Source organism: Ostrea edulis, chromosome 5, assembly GCF_947568905.1.
Source record: "Ostrea edulis chromosome 5, xbOstEdul1.1, whole genome shotgun sequence".
NCBI classification, from domain to species: domain Eukaryota; kingdom Metazoa; phylum Mollusca; class Bivalvia; order Ostreida; family Ostreidae; genus Ostrea; species Ostrea edulis.
In genome coordinates, this window is record NC_079168.1 from 45,994,872 (window position 1) to 46,014,591 (window position 19,720).

Below are 19,720 nucleotides of genomic sequence, written 5' to 3' on the forward strand. Positions count from 1 at the left end.
GGTTCAAGTAAAACAAACAAAAAATCATGCAAAAGGTTTTAATCATATTACGCTAAAGTGGGTTAAAAGAAGGAATCTCTCTCTCCCCTTTCTCCCTCTCTCTCTCCCCTTCCTCCCTCTCTCTCTCCGACGAAAATTGTTTATTGAGAACGTCCTTACAATAGAGAAAATACGTGTAGACATATATGCTATTGTAAAAGGGGGGGGGGTTACTATCTTAGACAACTTTAGGAACATCTCTAAAAAAAAATATCTAACACCCTCTTTCGAATTGTGAGAAGAAGAAAAATGAGAGAGACTATAAAGTGGGGACATGTCCCCACACCACTAGTTTCCACTAATCTAGTATCTTGTATTTAAACCGTTCACAACTGGAAGGACCTAATAAGTGCACTTGTTCATTCAATCGGACGCACCCATGCACCGGAAGTTATTGCAGAAGCCATTGAAAACAGGGAACACCTGCCACGGTAGCGGCTTTTTGGAAAATGACGTCCAACAGCTTTCAGATGGGTAGCACTGGGTTTGGCAGTGACAAACCCCCATCTACCGGTAGCGGAGAGGGTGATTTTTCAAATGATCCTGCGAGCAACAGCTTCTTCAATGAGAATTTCAAACGGTACAGACACAGTCTGCTGGGTTTATTCTGTATTACAGAACACTGAAAAGTGAAAACACATGATATTCGTAATATTTAACTACGTAAACATTTATAACTATATGCTGCATTGTTCTATGTTGATGCTCTCTTTATATTTCTTTCGAGCTTCAGCTATTTTACGGCTGAGCTCAATCAGTAGACATGAATTAGTTTTGACAGTTGCAATGCCACAACTTCAAATCGGGTCAATACCTGGGCATAAAGTTTAAGTAGCGAGAGAGAGAAAAGAATACTAGAAATTTTAAATGTGTACCAAAAGTGTGATTAAATTTCAAACAGATATTGTTCTTGAAACTGTTGTACATATATATAAGATGGATTCACAATATTTTCTGTGGAACCAAGGGGGTAATCTATATTTGGTCTCTCCTGTTCCCCTAGTCCGAAATATCTGATGTTTTTTTGTTCGTCAGATATTTTAGACTACTGTCCCCCTTGTTTCTGTCCAAGCCTGTATAAAGTATGTGGGAAATGTATACCGCATCAGTTACGCTTAGGTTTGATATTATTTTGTAAACTTGTATCTATCCATTAATGATTAATATTTGTTTTTTTTTTAACAGGCATGAAGATTTAAAAGCAATGTTAGATGGAAATAAAGACAACTTAAAGTTAGATGCCATGAAGAGAATAATTGGGGTATAGTTTGTTCATATTTTATGATTTTTTGGTTTGATGTTAAATATTTCTCAGGTCCCCGAGAACAATCACAGTGCTGTATATAAATGTACCCCAGTGCACTTTGCACCATATGATGTCACAATAAAAAAGTATGTCACGACGTACAGGTTCTTATAGTTGTATCACGAGGAAAATGTAATATTTTGTTGTTATTACTACCATTATCAAATGATAAGCAGTATGCATGAAAAATTTTCTTGTCAAATAATCATATATTATTTCTTTTTCATATCAAATCACTCTCTATTTTTCGTATATAGTTTACGCAAAGGTGATATTCATATTATATTGTTACCTTGTAATTGCTCCTAAATCTTCTCCTGATCCTGATTATCACTGCGTTTAATTTACATAATTAAGTAAATGTAAAAGTGCAACGATGTACAGTGTATGGTGGTATTTGAAGTTTATATATTTATGTTCATATTACATTGATATATCAGAAAAGTGTTAGGAGCAACATCTGATACAAAAAGAAACCCCTTTCCTCATCTGATAATCTCTTGCATACTCTCAAAAATTATGAAGTATGCTGCATTAGATGCATATCAAACTTCCTTCCTTTTATTGGAGAACTTGCTTTCAAGGCTTTTCAGTTAAGGTAAAGTAAGCTTTGTTTTTCAATATTAAAAGGGTCGGCCTGCATATAGGGCTGGCCTGCATATAGCCAATGTCGTTGTACTTTTGCGATTATTGCTATAATTTTTGTTGGTTCAAAAATGATGTCACATGATAGTCCCGTGATAATAAACACATGCCTTGATGAAAATGTATGGAAGCCTACTAGATATCGGTAGAAATTTAAATTCGTTCTCGGGCATTTTTCATTAAATATTATCCATGTAAAACACTTAAGACTGTTTTATGTATGTATTTTACTTTATTTCTGTATGGACTGCCTTAATTCAATTTAGTTCAAAGGAAGCAAAATTTTGCACACATGAAGTGAAGTTTCTTTTAAAATCCAGAACTTTGTTTTATCATTTACAGATGGTGGCAAAAGGAAAAGATGCTTCAGATTTATTTCCTGCTGTTGTGAAAAATGTTGTATCCAAAAACTTAGAGGCAAGATGACTTGTTCATGCTTAAAATTCAATGATATCTGTTTGTTTAGTTCTATATGCTTTTCTTTAGCATTACAGCTAATCTGGTATTTACAGGTCAAGAAACTAGTGTATGTGTATCTGACCAGGTACGCAGAGGAGCAGCAGGACTTAGCTCTTCTGTCCATCAGTACATTTCAGCGAGCTCTGAAAGACCCCAATCAGCTGATTAGGGCCAGTGCATTGAGAGTTCTGTCCAGTATTCGAGTCCTTATGATCTCCCCTATCATGATGCTGGCCATTAAAGAGGCTGTAATGGACATGTCACCATATGTAAGAAAGACTGCAGCCCATGCCATACCAAAGCTTTACAGGTAAAAGATGAAATACAAGATACTGTAGATGCCATGTAATATATGAGCAATTTTAAATATGCTCTGACAGGGAATTGCATGTAATTCAGTACTTTGAGTAGTGTGCCTTTTAATTTTCTATTCATGGCCATTACACAATTATTGACTGGGTTTTAGGACAACATCAATTTTGTTTAACCTAAGAACGAATCTGTTGCCTGAATCCACAACAGATCCTTTCTCAAGTCAAACAAAACTGACTCAGAACCCATTCTGTAATTTCTTATTTATACACCGAACTGTTTTAGAATTGTGTGATTTATGTAAACCATTGAAATTAGGGAAATCAATAATCAGATTCAATGACAACAACAGCCTGTCAACAGTTACTTAATAGTCGGTTGAGGTGTATTGATGTAATGATTTTATAAAGGGAACAAAATTAAAGTAATGATGATCATTGTTCATGATAATTTTGAATCCCTTCTCCCATTTAATCACTGTTTTCAAGGATAAGGATGGATTTTGATTTTCTTAGAAGAAACATAATCTTCATCACTGCCACTGTCTGACTTCTGCTTTGATCATTTAAAAACCTTTGTAATTTTGAGATATGCCCTGCTGACATTGATTTGAAAATTCTTCTTCTTAAACACTTGCACGTGAATAAGTATTCATTCAATAATCATTTGATCAAAAACATACTTACAATTTTATTAAAACCTTTTGAAAGTTTTACATAAATATCTAAAACACAAAAGTTTCCCTCATTTACATAAATAAATATAAGTTGAAAAAAAAAATTCCATGTGGTACCTTTTCAACAGATGTGGCGGGGCCTGAGAAGTGATTGATTTTTTTTCTCTTTTTGCCAAAGTTGGTTTTTTGGGAGTGAAATTTTGACAAGTCTACATCCGACTTGTACATGCATACTTCTGCCTGAAATTTTTTCTTGCCGCAGAACCTGCAACATTTGAATGTATCGAAGTGTTAATGTTGGTTTAATCGGAATAAAATCAACAAGGGTGAGAGTTTAAATCACAAAATAGCAGTACAGAGTACTTACCACTGTTGTTTTATATATGAAAATATATTTTTAATATGTCGTTATACAATCGGTCAAAAACCATAGAGCATTTTTAATGCAAACATTTTATGGAGATTGAGTAAGACTTGTAATATACATCAGTATTCTGTATTTTCTTAATCAACGAACAGATATAGTGAACTAAATATTCAAATGAATATTCACAAAGTATTAAGATTTGCAGTGTAGATATGTTAGTTTGTTTTTTGTTTTACCTGCAATTTTCATAAATAGGGGTGCTTGCAATTAAACAAACACAAACTGCATTATGGTCAGTGTTAAACAATTAAAGGAGTGCATGCATTGATATTGATACCTGGTATCTACCAAACTACGGTAATTAATTGATCTTCCAATTCCTTTACCATGCATTATCAGAGGGGTTGCTTGGCTAGGGCACCGAGTACCGATAGTTTGGGAATTGAGCATATCATAATCAAATATTTCTCTCAGATATTCAAGTTTATATGCTGAAAAGATAAAATCTGAAAATTCAACCTTTAAAAAATTATTTTTGTACTTCTTTAGTGTATTTAACATGAGGTTATTGGTGGTAAAGATTGAGATTGACGTTCGGAACTTTGTTTTGTAAGCCTATCTTAGCATGATTAAAGAACAAATAAATACATAAACTTTGAAATCTTTTTATTAATGTAAAATAAGGTTCTTTATTTTGATATCAAATTAAGTACCTGACAAATATGAAGGAAAACATGTCCAAACGATATGATCTTGTTGGTAAACATTTCCAGTTACTGTAAAATCTGAACCATATCGTCAGACCTTCAATTTTCAAATTTCGATCTTTCAAACTCTCGATTTCCTGGAAGTTTTATCAAGGTCCCTACTTCTAGTTATCGAGAGTCACCTGTACTGTATTAAAGTGCATTGTCAGCTAAATGTATTTGTATTTATTTTATTCAAACTCAAATACATTCGTTGACATATGCTTTCTGATTTAATTTTGATTTAGCCTTGACCCTGAGAATAAAGAACAACTAGTTGAAGTCATCGAGAAATTACTTGGGGACAAAACTACAGTAAGTAGACTGTATCTTGTAGAATACAATCATCTTGAGAATATCATTCTGCTATATTTTGATTTTTAAGCATTTCTTTGTTAATAATCCCTTAGACAAATTTTAGTGCTATAATGTGTCCTATATAGACCAAACTTCCTAGGATATTCCATCTATGGATGTACTCTGTCATTATTCTAGCTTCAGATGTACAATTTTGGTCTGGGTGCTGATAAGGTTCTAGAAGGTTGAAGTTTTTTTTATCTATGTCAAACTCCCGACCTGAAAATTGTGCTTTGAGGGTCGCTACAATCTTATATTATCTGAAAAAATGTAAATATTCTTTTATAGATAAGATAAGCTTATTCCAATTTTGGGCCCAGAGGGCATAACAGCAAGATAGCTTATAAAGAAGGTTTTAAAAAAGTTTACAACACTACAGATTACATGATTGAATTATATGATTGAATCATCAAATTGTCCTTATTTACAGCTAGAGGTGTTAAGACCTATTTAAAAGGGATTAGAGACATGAGTCTTCTTTGCGCAACCAAAAGTAATAAGCGATCGTCAATTTTATAATTCCCAATTTATTTTGATCCGATCTTGGGAAAACTCCAAGTTATTCAGTTATAGAGTGAAAATATTTATTGAGTCGAAGCCCCACTTGTCAATGGCCTTCACGAAAGTTAGCTGTGTGAGATTTGCCTACCATATGTGTTTGCTATAAATGAGCCTTTTGTGCATTTAGTTGGTAGCTGGTAGTGCCATTCAAGCCTTTGAGGAGGTGTGTCCAGAAAGGATTGACTTGATTCACAAGAATTACCGTAAGCTGTGCAACCTGTTGGTGGATGTAGAAGAATGGGGTCAAGTGGTCATTATTGGGATGATGACCCGCTATGCTAGAACCCAGTTTGTGTCACCCAACCAGGATGTAAGTTACCTAGCATTATTGTATAATGTTGACAGCTTCAATACAACAGCTGCAACTGCCTCATGCATAAATGAAGTCTGAAGTATTTGTTCTGTGAAAATTTTTTCTACCAATTGTTTTGGAAGATGTCAATGTGCATAGAAAGATGGTAGGATAGTTCATATACAGGTAACTTTCAGTTATGAAGGAAAACATGTCAAAACGATATCATATGATCTTGTTCGTAAACATTTCCGGTTACTGTAAAATATTAACCATACCGGCGGACCTTCAATTTCCCAATCTCGAACTCTCGATTTCTCAAAGTTTTATCAAGGTCCCTTGTACTTCGAGTTATCGAGAGTCACCTGTAGTTACTATGAAAAAACAACATCTGGCGACAAATTACCCTATAGGGTAACATATTTCATGATGCACCATTTTCTTCAAATTTTCGTATTCTTTGACCATTTCAGGGAACAGGTGAAGAAAGTAGAAATTTCTATGAATCAGAAGATGATGAGAAAGATGAAGCTGAAGACGATGAAAAGGATACCAAAAAGAAACCTTATATGATGGACACTGATCATCGATTGTTACTTAGGCAGGCCAAACCTCTGCTCAACAGCCGTAACGCTTCGGTATGTCATTTGTTAAACTAATTTCTTTTTATAAAACAAACAGAATAACATTCATCTAGTGACATTAATTGTGCTTTTAGTGTATCAGCGCAACTGGTTTTGCCTTTTGTTTGAACTTCATTGTTTAAACCTGCAATTTTCTACAGGTTGTTATGTCAGTGGCTCAGCTCTACCACCACTGTGCTCCGAAGTCAGAGGTTGGGGTTGTTGGGAAGGCACTAATCCGTCTTTTAAGGGGTCACAAGTAAGTATTTATAGGCTTTCAGACTACGGATTCATAATGTTTCAGAATGTTTTTACTGGTGTAAAATCTCCCCGTGTGTGCTTTGTCTTTTGTAGAGAGGTCCAGTATATTGTTCTCAGCAACATTGCCACCATGACTGTGGCTAGAAAGGTAAGGAACATTATAAGTTCTCACAAACTACATTGTAGGGTCCAAATATCTTCCCCATAAAGTTTTGGGGAGGAGTATATACTGGTATCACCATGTTTGTACATCTGTATGTCGGCTGACACAATGTTAAGAACGGCGTATAGGCCTGTTCTTATCTTATGTCAAGTGGAACACACACCAAAAATTGACACGTCTTTGTGAGCTTTTTTTCAACTCATGTTGCATCTGATGTAGATTTCATCTTCAGCAAACAGACTTGCTGATATGACAATTTTTACTTCATTTGCATGTCACCGATAGGATTTATTATGTCTTATCCCAGCATATTGCAAGTGATAAATATCAACAAAAAATGTCCATTACTACAGTTGCTCTGTTTAATGCATTTATGTGTAAATACCGTCAAATGTAATTTAGAATGATTCAACAGTTCAAGGGCATTAAGATTGGGATTGTGAAATTTTGGTGCAAGCAATAATTTTGCAAGGTGTGTTTGATATATGTAGGTTCATGTGGCTATATCAAATGTTATTTAGGAAAAATATTTTTCAAATGTACATGTACTCAATTTTGGCTGGGCCAACCTGGGATAGGGGTGGGGTGTTTAGTACCATCAAGACAGCTCTAATTTTCAATGTTTTCATAGTAGATACATGTGTGTCCACACAAAGGTGAATTACATCACAAAGAACAACACTTCTACCAAGATCAAGACCCGACACACATGCTATTTCTTCTCAAATTTGACCTTGAGTATATGTTATTTTATACAGTTACTTGCACGTACTTAAAGTTGCAGTATGCTATGTTTCTAACTGATCTCTTGTACACATCAGGACATGTTTGAACCGTACTTGAAAAGTTTCTATGTGAGATCCAGTGACCCAACTCACGTTAAACTGCTAAAGGTAAGTGGGTTTTTATGTGATCTACCTGAATTTTCTTTTGCAATTATACACGTGCAATTCATTCAGCTATATTATATATACTTTTATACAAGTGCAATTCATTGAGCTATATTATATATACTCAAATTTACAGCTGGAGATTCTTACCAGTTTAGCTACGGAGACTAACATTTCCATCATTCTGAGAGAACTCCAGGTCAGTTGATTTGAAATCTCATTTCTATAGAGCAGGAAGACCTTTACCAAAATTGTAAATTTTATGATCCCTGGGGTATGAGTTTTGACTTCAGGGTGGGGTCAAACTTGGTATATAGTGTTTATGTGTAAAACATTTAAATAACATTTACATTTAAATTACAATTCCCAAAAGTTTACACATGGTGGAATACTTGATAATTTATTTTCTGAAATGTTGGTATAACAATCATTCTCTTGTGATATTACATGTATTTGAAACCTCTCCTTTCTTGTATGATAGGTATGTTTTAGTGTTCTTGTTACAATTACAGACATATGTGACCAGCACAGACAAGGAATTTGCTGCAGCTACTATCCAAGCCATTGGGCGTTGTGCCAGCAACATTGCAGAAATTACTGACACCTGCCTGAGTGGATTAGTCCATTTAATGTCCAACAGGGATGGTAAGGTTCTATTTTTATGCAAGTCCAAATCAAGGGTATATGGGTACATGTATTGACCCTGGTTGTTTTCTTGGGGCTGCAGGACGGAGGGTGTATAGAATACCTGGGGTAAAATCCATGAAAAACCTTGATTGGACCTTGATAACAAATCTCTTTCCTACATAACCAAATGATATTACCTGTAATTATTTTAATTCATGTCAGATATTTTGCATGTTTTACAAGCTGGGGTAAATATTACACATAACCTCACAGTACATTGAATTGTGACGAATACTTTGGAAGGAAAAAATATTATTAAATTTTATTTCTTTGCGTGTAGATACACATTGCATTGTGATGTAACTTTATTTACCAGCTTTAGTAAGGTGTATAGAAATTTACACTGAGCTTGTTAATAAATCACAGTCTTCACGAAAACTCCGTGGTCCAAATACCGAGGCCCGTGAATTTTATGTGAAAATAAAAAATCAAGAAGTCCGATGGGCTTGTAGACCTTTTGTAAGTCAAATTAAATATAATGTTGGAGTTAGATATTCTAAACGTCTTATTTGCATAAATTAACCATCAAAATCAAAATAAATTGATAAATATCACATAAAGTAAGTGTTTGGACATCATGGTTTGTTTATTTTTTTAAATTAAAGAACGATAACTATATTTGTAATTGCCAAGAAATCACGTGAATATTCAACAAACAACTTGTTGAAACAACAAAAATGGTCGAGTTCTGTATCACACTGCACACCGGTAATTGCTGCTTTATTGCATTGTCCAATTAAAACGAATTTCGTCAATTGCAGTTATCATTGATTTTATGCATTTCTGTAGTTTATAGAATTAATCAATCATTTACATTTGATGTTGATAGATAAGATGACTTCCTAAGGTGCACTCAGGCTGTTTTCATGTTTGTGACAAATATGTGAATTTGTAGTCTTGTTTGTGGGTGAAGAGAAGAGAGAGAGAAAATACCATATATGGTGTTGTTTTATGGTTTCGACAGAAAGGATGTCTTAGGATGGATATGAGTAATAACAGTATTTGTTAAAGGTTCAGTAAATCAAATGTACAATTATACAATACATTCCATAGTGTATGTGATAAACATGTACTTTAAAAAATTTCGGGGGGCCAGTAAATTTTACTGTGGGCCAATAGATTCAGACAGTTCACTGGTCCTACTTGCCAGCAAGTTTTATATGTTTTCGTGAAGACTGCAATCAGAACTAGTCTTTCAAGCTATATAGGAAATAAAGCTTTTTATCACAATTTGATTAGAAATAGCTCCTCTGTCATACATTGAGGTAGATTATATAGGAGCGGAATTACAAGTATCATTTTAATTAGATTGCCATTATTGCTACTGTGTTTCAGAGAATATTTTTTATGCAAAGTTTTTCCATTGCCCTTTACATGCCAATTACTGCTGCATTTTCTTTCACGTACATTTGATTTTATTCTGCAGAGAGTGTTGTTGCCGAAAGTGTTGTTGTGATCAAAAAGTTGCTCCAGATGCAGGTGAGTGTAACTAAGAAGCAGTAGTTGTGTGAAATCATTTCCAGATCCCACCTGTCTGGATGAAGCAGTAGTTGTGTGAAATCATTTCCAGATTTTCTAGATTTAAAAATTGTTTTATATTATTTCTACAGATTAAAAAATGTACATACATGTATTTGTTTGAGGTTAAATCAATTCTGTATTCTCATAATTTAGTCAACAGGAAAGGGACACAAAACGGTACATTGTATTATGGTGGAGGGGTAGAAAAATAAAGCATGTTGTCTCCCTCTCTTTCTATGATAAATATGAATTTTCGAATGTTTACCACTTTTGAATTTATATCACTGCAGCATAAATACAGTATACATAATTATATGAAAACTGTCAGGTGATGCTTTTAATGTTTCAGTAGAAAAACTGGAATACCGTAGTATAAAGCTCTTCCCTTGTGCATGTTGAGGAGGGAACACATCCACATTAAAACTTTCCATTTATTTCAGGGGAAATGCTGCTTTTCAGATTTGATATGTTCAAAATTTAAAATGCAATGCGCAAAAAAATCCGAAATTTTAAGTTTGCAAATTGTTCATGTCAGTAGCAATTTTTGTGTGCTTTACTGCATTGAAAATAGAGTGCATGAAATATTGACTGTCCAAGTTAGAAAGCCTTTAGATGGGGACTCCTTTATAAGTTATTTAGTACCTTTGTTTTTATAACACATTTGCAGACATTATTTCACATTTATGTGTATTACTCTATTCTGTAAACTATCATACATGTATATATACAGATACCAGGTATATGTATTAACCCAACAGTATATAAGAGTGTCATAGACATGTACAGTGTCATTTTGATATATCGCCACTCGTTGTATCACCATCCCTGCATACTGCCATTGAAATGTGTCGAACAGATCTCCGTACATTCCTAAAAAACCGATATAACACCAAACTTGCCTATTTCCGTCCACCAAGTGTTTTCAGGTACAAAAGATTGAATTACCTTGATACATCCCCCATAACATTGCCAACAACCCGGAATCAGAAGCCATAATTATACATAATTGGTCTGTCCCTTGAATTGTAACGAATCTAAATTTAGTGTGTCATTGAAATTTTTTTTTAGTACCATGTGACCTTTGTATGTATTGATGCATGTAACGTCATGTTTCTGTATTCCAGAAAAAAGTTACAACCATTACATGTATTTGTCAACCGCCCAACATATTTAGTCGTGGTAGAACCTACCACAACACAAATGAAATGGTTGTACATATATTTATGTGTTTTACAAATGCGCCAGCGCAGAACATCCCACTATTTAACGAAGTTTCAAGAACTAAAGCAAACAATTTCGTGCATATACATAGCTTGTCATATGTGGATGACAGTAAAAGGATAATAATTCATTAATTGATCAATCTTTTTTTTTTTAAACAAATTGATGAACTAAAATGGTCAAACTCTTTATAATGCCACTCTCAACACAATGCCAAAAAAGGCTGGGACAAAAGCTGGCGTATATCGAGGTGACACTGTACAGAAGTACACTTTCATTCTCTCGTTAGCCGTGTCCTTCCTCTGGATGAAATTTTATGCATCATTCCATGTAATTATGTGAAGTTTGAATTCAGTTGAACATTGCAGTACAGTAGTATTCCCTTATTTCTTAATGCCGAGACACTTTTGAAGGTTTCTGATAATAGAATATAGATGAATACCTAGACTTGCTGTTTTAGTCCTCAGAACATAAGGACATCATAATACATATGGCCAAGATGGTAGACCAGATCACCGTTCCCATGGCAAGAGCCAGTATCCTGTGGTTGATTGGAGAATACAGTGAAAGGGTGCCAAAGATAGCACCTGATGTCCTCAGAAAAATGGCCAAAACATTCATTAGTGAGGTAGGTAATAGACTATACATGTCAAAATAACTTTCGATATGACAATTGTAAATTTATGTTATCATATAAATTTGGCACATCACTAGTAAGATCATAATTTTAAATGTTGTGTTTGATTTTTTCTATTAAAATGTGTTATAGGGAACTACTGCTGAACTGTAGATCGTGTGTTCGAGTCCATCTGGGGTTTTAAATTTTTCAGATTTGCTTTCAACTAAAACTGTATTTTTTGACTAAATACAGTAAATTTGAAAGTTTTCAATTTCAAATTATTGTTGTACATATCCTCCACTTTTCATCCAGATCAAATTTCTCTGGTGTAGCATAACTCCCTAAAATAAAAAATGAAGAAAAAAAAAATAATGGGGAATCATTTTCATTGACTTACAATGTTTGTGTAAAATGAAGGTTTGAATGTGTCAGATGATGTGTTGTTATTTTGCAGGAGGATATAGTCAAACTGCAAATTTTAAACTTAGCAGCCAAACTCTGTCTCACCAACTCTAAACAAACCCGTCTTCTGTGTCAGTATGTATTCAACTTAGCAAAGTATGACCAGAATTACGACATCAGGGACAGGTCGAGATTTCTTCGACAACTAATCATGCCAGTTGAGAAAGGACCTTTGGCCAAACATGCTAAGAAAATACTTCTGGCTACAAAACCTGCCCCTGTTCTTCAATCAAAATTTGAAGGTAAGAGAATAGAAGTTTTGACTCAGAATTAAAGCCCGAGTATACCCCCTGCAAATGAAGTCTTGAGAGTATCATTGGTTTCACTCTGTCCATGTATTGGTCTGGCCATCCATCCATAAATGCATTTTGTCTTGAGATTTTCTCATGGGTTGTAAATAACCCTGAATATTGCGGGCTTGTGTATTTCTTGTAACAAGACCTTTCTTTTGGTACCAAAAGTTTTGATCTTGTGACCTACTTTTGTAAAATTTAACCTTGGCCATAACTTTTGAATGGTTGGCCTTTCATATTTCACATGTGTATACCTTGTGACAAGACCTTTCTTTTGGTACCAGAATTAATTTGCTGCCATACACTGGGGTCATCAGTGTTTCACAAACACATCTTGTTTTCTTCAGATTTATGTTTTGCAGAATACATATGCATGGTACTACTAAAAGCAACAAGAAATTATTTTTAGATGTAATTTATCATCATTTGTTTTCTTTAGACCAGGATCAGTATCAGCTGGGAACTCTTTCACACATTTTGAACAACAAAGCTACAGGGTACAGAGACCTGCCTGAATGGCCAGAAGAGGCCCCTGATCCATCAGTGAGGAATGTTGAACTTCCTGTCCCAGAGGTCACTGGGAAGTCTGTTAGGAAGACGCCAGCAAAAGAGAGAGGGTTCTATTCAGAAACTGAATCAAGTTCAGAGGGTGGGTAAAATGTCTATCGTGTTTCAAAAGAGAGAGGGTTCTATTCAGAAACTGAATCAAGTTCAGAGGGTGGGTAAAATGTCTATCGTGTTTCAAAAGAGAGAGGGTTCTATTCAGAAACTGAATCAAGTTCAGAGGGTGGGTAAAATGTCTATCGTGTTTCAAAAGAGAGAGGGTTCTATTCAGAAACTGAATCAAGTTCAGAGGGTGGGTAAAATGTCTATCGTGTTTCAAAAGCAGTTGTAAATTGGTTGTTTCTTGGCAAAACAATGTACATGTACAGACTCTGATATGTGCGACTAAACCTATAGATTTGTGGAAGTTCCGTATCGTTTCGTGTAAGAAAAGTGTCGCTTCTTGTGAGAAATGTTTTGCTTTTAGAACATTTATCTATTAGGAAAAACTGCTAGAATAATGGGGAATTTAATTTGTGAATGCAATTTGATATAACATGTAATATCCTATAGATTTTAAGAATTTTTGTACATTTACACACATTATTATTAAAATCAGGATCAATTTCAAGATCCAATGTGGTGGACTACATGTGCATGGTTTTGGTAGATCTATGAAAATGACACAGAGAAAATACCCATTTAAAACCAAGCACTGAATGGTTTTGTGATGCTAGGATGATATTTAGAGTGTGAATCAGTTCATGCATAGCTTGTGAATAGTTCTGTGCAAGCCATGTGAGAAGCATATAGAAGTATGTTGTATTGTATGAAAAACATTTTATGTGAGAAGTGTTTCGTGTGGGAAATGAATCATGCAAGAAGTGTGTAAAAGCTTGTAACTGGTGTATTAGAATGTTTCAGGGTCTCTGTGCGTACTTGTCATTAAATCATATAGAATTACAGGAATGAACTATAATATCTCATATATATATTTACTATATTTATATTTATTAATTTTGTCCCTTTTTAAAAAAAATTCTGTTCTCATCATTGGGCGTATTTATAACAAGCCAAATATTGATTGGATTATGTAATTTTGAAATGACATTTAATTAGAAAATGACAAATTCAAAGGTGAAAATAAACTTAGGAAAAACTTTCAACAGAATACGATAAGTAAAGCAATAGTTAGTTATTGTGTTCTTAGTTATTGTGTATCTTGTCAATTTTACGTTTGTAGACGAAGACTCGGATGAGGAAAGTAAGGATTCGGATGAGGAAGAGGACGAAAGTGATGAAGAGAGTGAAGAAGAGTCTGATGATTCTGACGAAAGTGAGGAAGAAGAATCAGATGATTCTGATATTCCTCAGAAAAACAGTGTACCTAAGAAGCCAGTCAAGGTGGAGAAAAGTGAAAGTGAGGAGGAGTCGGAGTCAGAAGAGGAAAGCTCCTCAGAGGAGAGTGAGGAGGAAAAACCACCTCCGCCCAAATCCAAGACTAGCAAAAAAGTAAATATAAACAAAAGCACACTAAGAGCTTGATTGAATCTAGATATTAAAACAACAACCTTCCAGGTAGATGTATATGAAACACTTTAGTCCTGCATCTACATTGTATGTTCATGTGATATTTGGTTAAAGGGACATGGACCCGATTTGAGCTGAAATTTTTTAAATTTTATATTTTGATTTTTAATCTTTAGAATGTTTAACTAAGGTAGTACTAATGATCAGCAAAAATTTCAATGTCAGTAGTCAAGGTACATGGGAGATACAGAGGTCACAAGTCCTTGTTAATACGTAAACAAGGCTCGTGCCATGCTTTTGTTTACTTAGGTTAAATAACCTTGTAAAAGTTTCATTTAAAGCAGATTTTTTTCACTTTATAAGTGAATTCAACACAATTAAATAGGTTCTAGTGTTTGGCACATCTCATTTTGTTTTAAACATGCCATTTTCTATTATAACAGTCTAATGTAAACAAAAACATGGCATGAACCTTGTTTACATTACAAAAAATTGCAGTGATATCTCACTTATAATTCAACAACTGATATTCAAATTTTTTGTTGACCTTTAGAATTACTTTAGTTAAGCAATGTAAGCAATAAAAATGGAAAAAATAAAATTTGAAAATTTTCTGCTAAAATTGTGTCCCTGCCCCTTTAAGGGTAAGAAAATTTGATAGTGGACAAGGCAAGACCTGAGCCCAAATATCACTTCAAACAGTTGCAGTGTATTTCACTTATCCTGCAACACAATACTATTAAAGTTAATTTTACCTGCAGATAATTGCGAATTTTTTGTTCGAAAGGTAACATACGCTTAAAAGTGTTGCCTTGGTGACTGTGTCTCTGATGTCACAATGTAAACTTTGAAAAACATGAGCATGTTGCATAAAAGTAGAACACACAAGGCTTATTTGGGGCATCGACCAACTATGGCTTTGATTTATTGGGTTAGTAAGGAGGGTGGTTGCAGGATGAAATGCATATACAGTGTACATCTTACTGAAAGAAATGTTCACTCAACATTCATTATGATCTTTTCAGAAACCAGCAAAGGAAGCCGAGGCTCAGAATAATGCGGATTTACTTTTGGATCTAGACCTGTGTAAGCAAGATTATAATGACCCTTCAGATTTATCGACTTTGATTGTACAATGTAACTCTAAATCCAACCTGGGAATGTGTAATGGTAGAATTTGAGAAAGTCCTCTATAAGCTTCCCAAAAAGTATTCTAGAATTATGATATTTTACTTCTTTATCAATGCAGTTGGATCCACGAATGGTATGTCCAGCAGTGGGGGTACTCCAGGCAATATTCTGACCCCCAGCATGGCCAGCGCCATGAGCAACTTGTCCATCAGTAAAACGCCCTCAAGCAGCTCCTCAAATGTGAGTCTTCCTAGTCAAATACCATTACACTTTAATAAAAATTTCTCTTATAAAGAGGGTTTCCCCCTCAGTAGATGTGAAAATCATTACAGTGCAAGTATTTATCTGATAAATATTTGCATGTTTAAAATTTCTTTAATAATCTTCGAATGTGAAATCAAAATCTATACCGATACAGGAGTATTCACCATCTGTCTTTTCAGTGTCTTGTGTATGATGAATTACATTGAATGCAGATTTGAATTGAAGAGGTTGTTCATGAATGATTCTTTATTCATATTTGGTTTTATGTACTTTCAGTTTGTTCAGCCTATGAATATTCCCTTAAAGTCCTACGAACTCTTGAACAGGATGACAGGCAAGGGGCTAGGAATTACTTACAAATTCACCAGGACCGTTTCTGTGTTCTCACCCAAAATGGTCTCCATAGAGTTGACGTTAACAAATCATGGAGACAACCAATTATCAGCTATAAAAATAGGGAAGAAAGTAAGGACTTTCATTGTTCTTTTAAGTACAAATAAGTGTGTTAAATAATCTGTAGTACAGATAATGCAACACATTTCCCTGCCAGTATATTATTATACCCCAATGCAACAAATTGTGGAGGGTATAATGTTTTTGACCCATCTGTCAGTCCTGTTCTTGTCAGCTAACATCTCTGAAACTGTTCAAGAGAATTTCATGAAACTTTGTAGTTAATAAGGATTTACTGTGTAGATGAAATTTTCCCCTGGGAGTTATGTCCATTTTGAACTTAACAGTTTGGCCACTGAACAGTATCATGTTAATTTGTTATTTGATATGGACTGTAAATGTGCATAGTTACAGGAAATTCTGATTTGATTTTTTTCCCCTGGGAGTTATGCTCCTTTTAAACATAGAAGATTGGCCAAAATATACTATTTGGTACTTGCATGAAACCAATTTTCAAGCCATATGTTATTAAAATATTTCTGTTGTAATATTAAATATTACTTGTGTAAATACACAATTAATATTTCTAAACAATATTATGTAACTTGAGTAGTGTCAAGTTACATACGGGAAAATAGTACAGTGTAGCACAGAGGCAAATAATTTGTTATATTGCTATTCATTTTGTGTATTAAACATTGTCATTCATTGTGGGGTATGTGAGCTTGCTCACTTTTTCTTTCATTCATTTTATACTTTTAGACTTTACAACCTGGAATGGAAATACAAGATTTTCCAGAAATAGGTAATTGCATAATGATATTATATACATCAAACTAGCTTTCTTACAATGTTTTACAAAGAGAAGTTGCACTTCAAAACCTATGTTTGAACAGAAATACTGCATTTTGTAGCATCACTTGGAAATGGGGCTTGCACCTCGGTACTGATGGCAATAAATTTCAATGATACCACTCAGCCTGCCAAGTTTGAAATCTGTACTTTAGAACAAACATTTACTGTCAGTATAACAGCACCTGTGGGAGAACTACTTCAGTCCCACACGATGGGTCTCCAAGATTTCACCCAGCAGCAAGGTACAGAATATTGATTCTAAATAGTCTTAAGATGTACACACAATGAGATGCACATATACATGTAGATGCATCATTTTATGATTTATGAATTTGAATTGTATTGGTTGTCAATGGTTATAGCCATTCACGCAGTTGTTGATCTGAAGATTATGAGGCATTGAACAGTTTGGCTTGGAGTTTTTTACTGATGTCATAATTTTCCCCTGTTTTTTTTTTTTCAAAGGTAAATTAAAAGGAATGACAGAAAACACAGGAAAAGTGACATTACCAGAAAAGAAGAATGATTCCAAGTCGGTTGTTACCAATGTGCTTACTGTAGCCAACATGCTACAAGTGGCGTCTGATGAAACGGACACAGTCTATCGATTTGCCGCCAAAACCATGTCGGAGGGAGTATTGGTGCTTGTGTCCGTAGATGTGCAGGGAGAATCAGCCAGCATTGTGGTCAACTGTGAGAAAATGGTCATTGGAACTATGCTTCTTAAAGACCTTAAATCTGTACTTGGACAAAGCTAGAGAAAATTAGGATTTTATTAATAAGGATTTTATGACAATCGGTGTAAATTACTCTTTTTTTAGAATTTGATTTAGATGAAAGTCTACAACTTCTGTTCAGAGTTTAATGATAGAATAGTCTGCTCTTGAATAATATTGAACAAAGTGTTGTATTTCTGCCATGAATAAGAACAAAATACATGTAAATCCAGCTTTCAGTGTACTTGAGGCTGACATTTAATAACGTTATACATTACTCTTTGTAAGTCAAGGGCATGTGCAACTATATGTATATACATGTAACATTAAGATATTTTTCAACCGTGATTTATTTCAATTTCAGTTATCTTAAATTAAAATGCAGATGTTGATGTTACTTATAATTGATATTTTATATATACATGTAAGTGTGTGTGTGCATGTGCGTATGTGCGAGTGTGTTTATAATTAATACACATGTACTGTAATTGTTGTATATTTAATATTAATATAGTTAATGATGTGCATTACAACTAGTTTGGAAAGACTGCTGTAATAGCAGGAATTGATGATCATTGCAAGGCAAATGTGTTGTTAGTCTAACTCTTTGATTTCTTAAAGACTCCACACTTCACTTCATATTTATTGTTAACAGATACATGCACACAAATACAGTTTGGATGTTCCAAATCCACTTGTACTTAGTTTAAATTTGAAAAGTTAACAATAAATTATAAAAGCAATCATATTAAAATATTTACGCTGTTGATGTTTTCATTCAGAGGGATTTGCAAGTTCAGAGTATGCTGTACAATGGAAAGATGTTTGCTTGGTTGGATTCTCATTGTGGAATTTGTGTTTAAATTGTAAATTTCAGGACTCCTGCACCCGTGGGGCCTTAGAGGCAGGACAAAAACTGCCAAATATTGACCAATTTTCAAAAATCTTCTTCTCTACAACCATACTTGTGTAAGAAAAACTAAATGCATAGTGATGTGGAGCAGGAAGGTCTTTACCAAAGTAGTAAATTTCATGATCCCCGGAATAGGGGTTCTTACCCCAGGGTGGGGCCAAACTTGGTATATAGTGTTTAATTGTAAAACAATAAATATCTTCTTTAGTGCTATCGATACTAATTTGAAGCTAAATAGACATTTAGAAAGACCAGGTAGTCCTTTACCAAAATTGTAAATTTGATGATCCCAGGGGTAAGGATTTTGGTATCAGGGTGGGTTTAAATTGGTAAGTTATGAACAATAGGCTTTTTTAACTTCTGGATAACTTGCATTCCAATTCTTTTCAAATTTGGTATAAAGCATCTTTGGGACAAGGAGGACATAAATTGTAAATTTCAGGACTCCTGCACCCCATGGGTCTTAGGGGTGGGGCAAAAACTGCCAAAAATTAATCAACTACACCTGCATATTTTTAAGAAAAACTAAATGCATAGTGATGTAGAGCAGGAAGGCCTCTACCATAATTGTAACTTTCAGCATCCCCAGGGTAGATGTTCTGAATCCAGGGTGGGGCTCAACTTGGTATATATATACATGTATAGTGTATTATGTGCAAAACGTATTTAAATGATATTTGCTTTCAAGCTAAATTGAAACTAAATGGATATTTAGACGGAGTAGGTAGTCATTTACCTAAATTGTAAATTTCATGATCCTAGGGGGTATAAAGCGTTTGTTTTCAGGGTGGTGCCAAAATTATTACAATGATTTGAAGGACTTAACAAAGTCCATCAATAAATCCAAAAACGCTATGTATACATATGCGCCGTAA

At 34.4% G+C, this 19,720-nt stretch overlaps 1 protein-coding gene across 2 annotated transcripts; it reads left to right on the forward strand.

Moving 5' to 3' along the window:
* Window positions 1–164: 164 nt before the first annotated feature.
* On the forward strand, window positions 165–18,690 carry LOC125650858 (AP-3 complex subunit beta-2-like). 2 transcript variants are annotated; one of them, XM_048879414.2, is made up of 24 exons: window positions 325–619; window positions 1,225–1,300; window positions 2,333–2,407; window positions 2,503–2,759; window positions 4,799–4,865; window positions 5,596–5,778; window positions 6,234–6,398; window positions 6,545–6,642; window positions 6,738–6,792; window positions 7,629–7,700; window positions 7,834–7,896; window positions 8,210–8,342; window positions 9,811–9,863; window positions 10,059–10,082; window positions 11,587–11,754; window positions 12,200–12,449; window positions 12,940–13,149; window positions 14,287–14,555; window positions 15,599–15,659; window positions 15,823–15,944; window positions 16,245–16,433; window positions 17,124–17,166; window positions 17,276–17,458; window positions 17,682–18,690. In XM_048879414.2, the coding sequence occupies exons 1-24, from the start codon at window positions 489–491 to the stop codon at window positions 17,972–17,974; spliced, it is 3,240 nt and encodes a 1,079-aa protein (XP_048735371.1). In that variant the 5' UTR covers window positions 325–488; the 3' UTR covers window positions 17,975–18,690. The 2 variants fall into 2 exon arrangements, with proteins under 2 accessions (XP_048735372.1, XP_048735371.1); XM_048879415.2 differs by lacking the exon at window positions 10,059–10,082 and having other exon boundaries at window positions 165–619.
* The last annotated feature ends 1,030 nt before the right edge of the window (window positions 18,691–19,720 follow it).

What these genes read in the sequence shown, in the direction of transcription:
- LOC125650858 (XM_048879414.2), top strand. Translation starts at nt 489, where the DNA reads ATGACGTCCAACAGCTTTCAGATGGGTAGCACTGGGTTTGGCAGTGAC. An exon ending in CGTCTTTTAAGGGGTCACAA is followed by an intron (nt 6,643 to 6,737) that starts GTAAGTATTTAT and finishes TGTCTTTTGTAG; the next exon opens with AGAGGTCCAGTATATTGTTC. An exon ending in ACAAGATTTTCCAGAAATAG is followed by an intron (nt 17,167 to 17,275) that starts GTAATTGCATAA and finishes TGCATTTTGTAG; the next exon opens with CATCACTTGGAAATGGGGCT.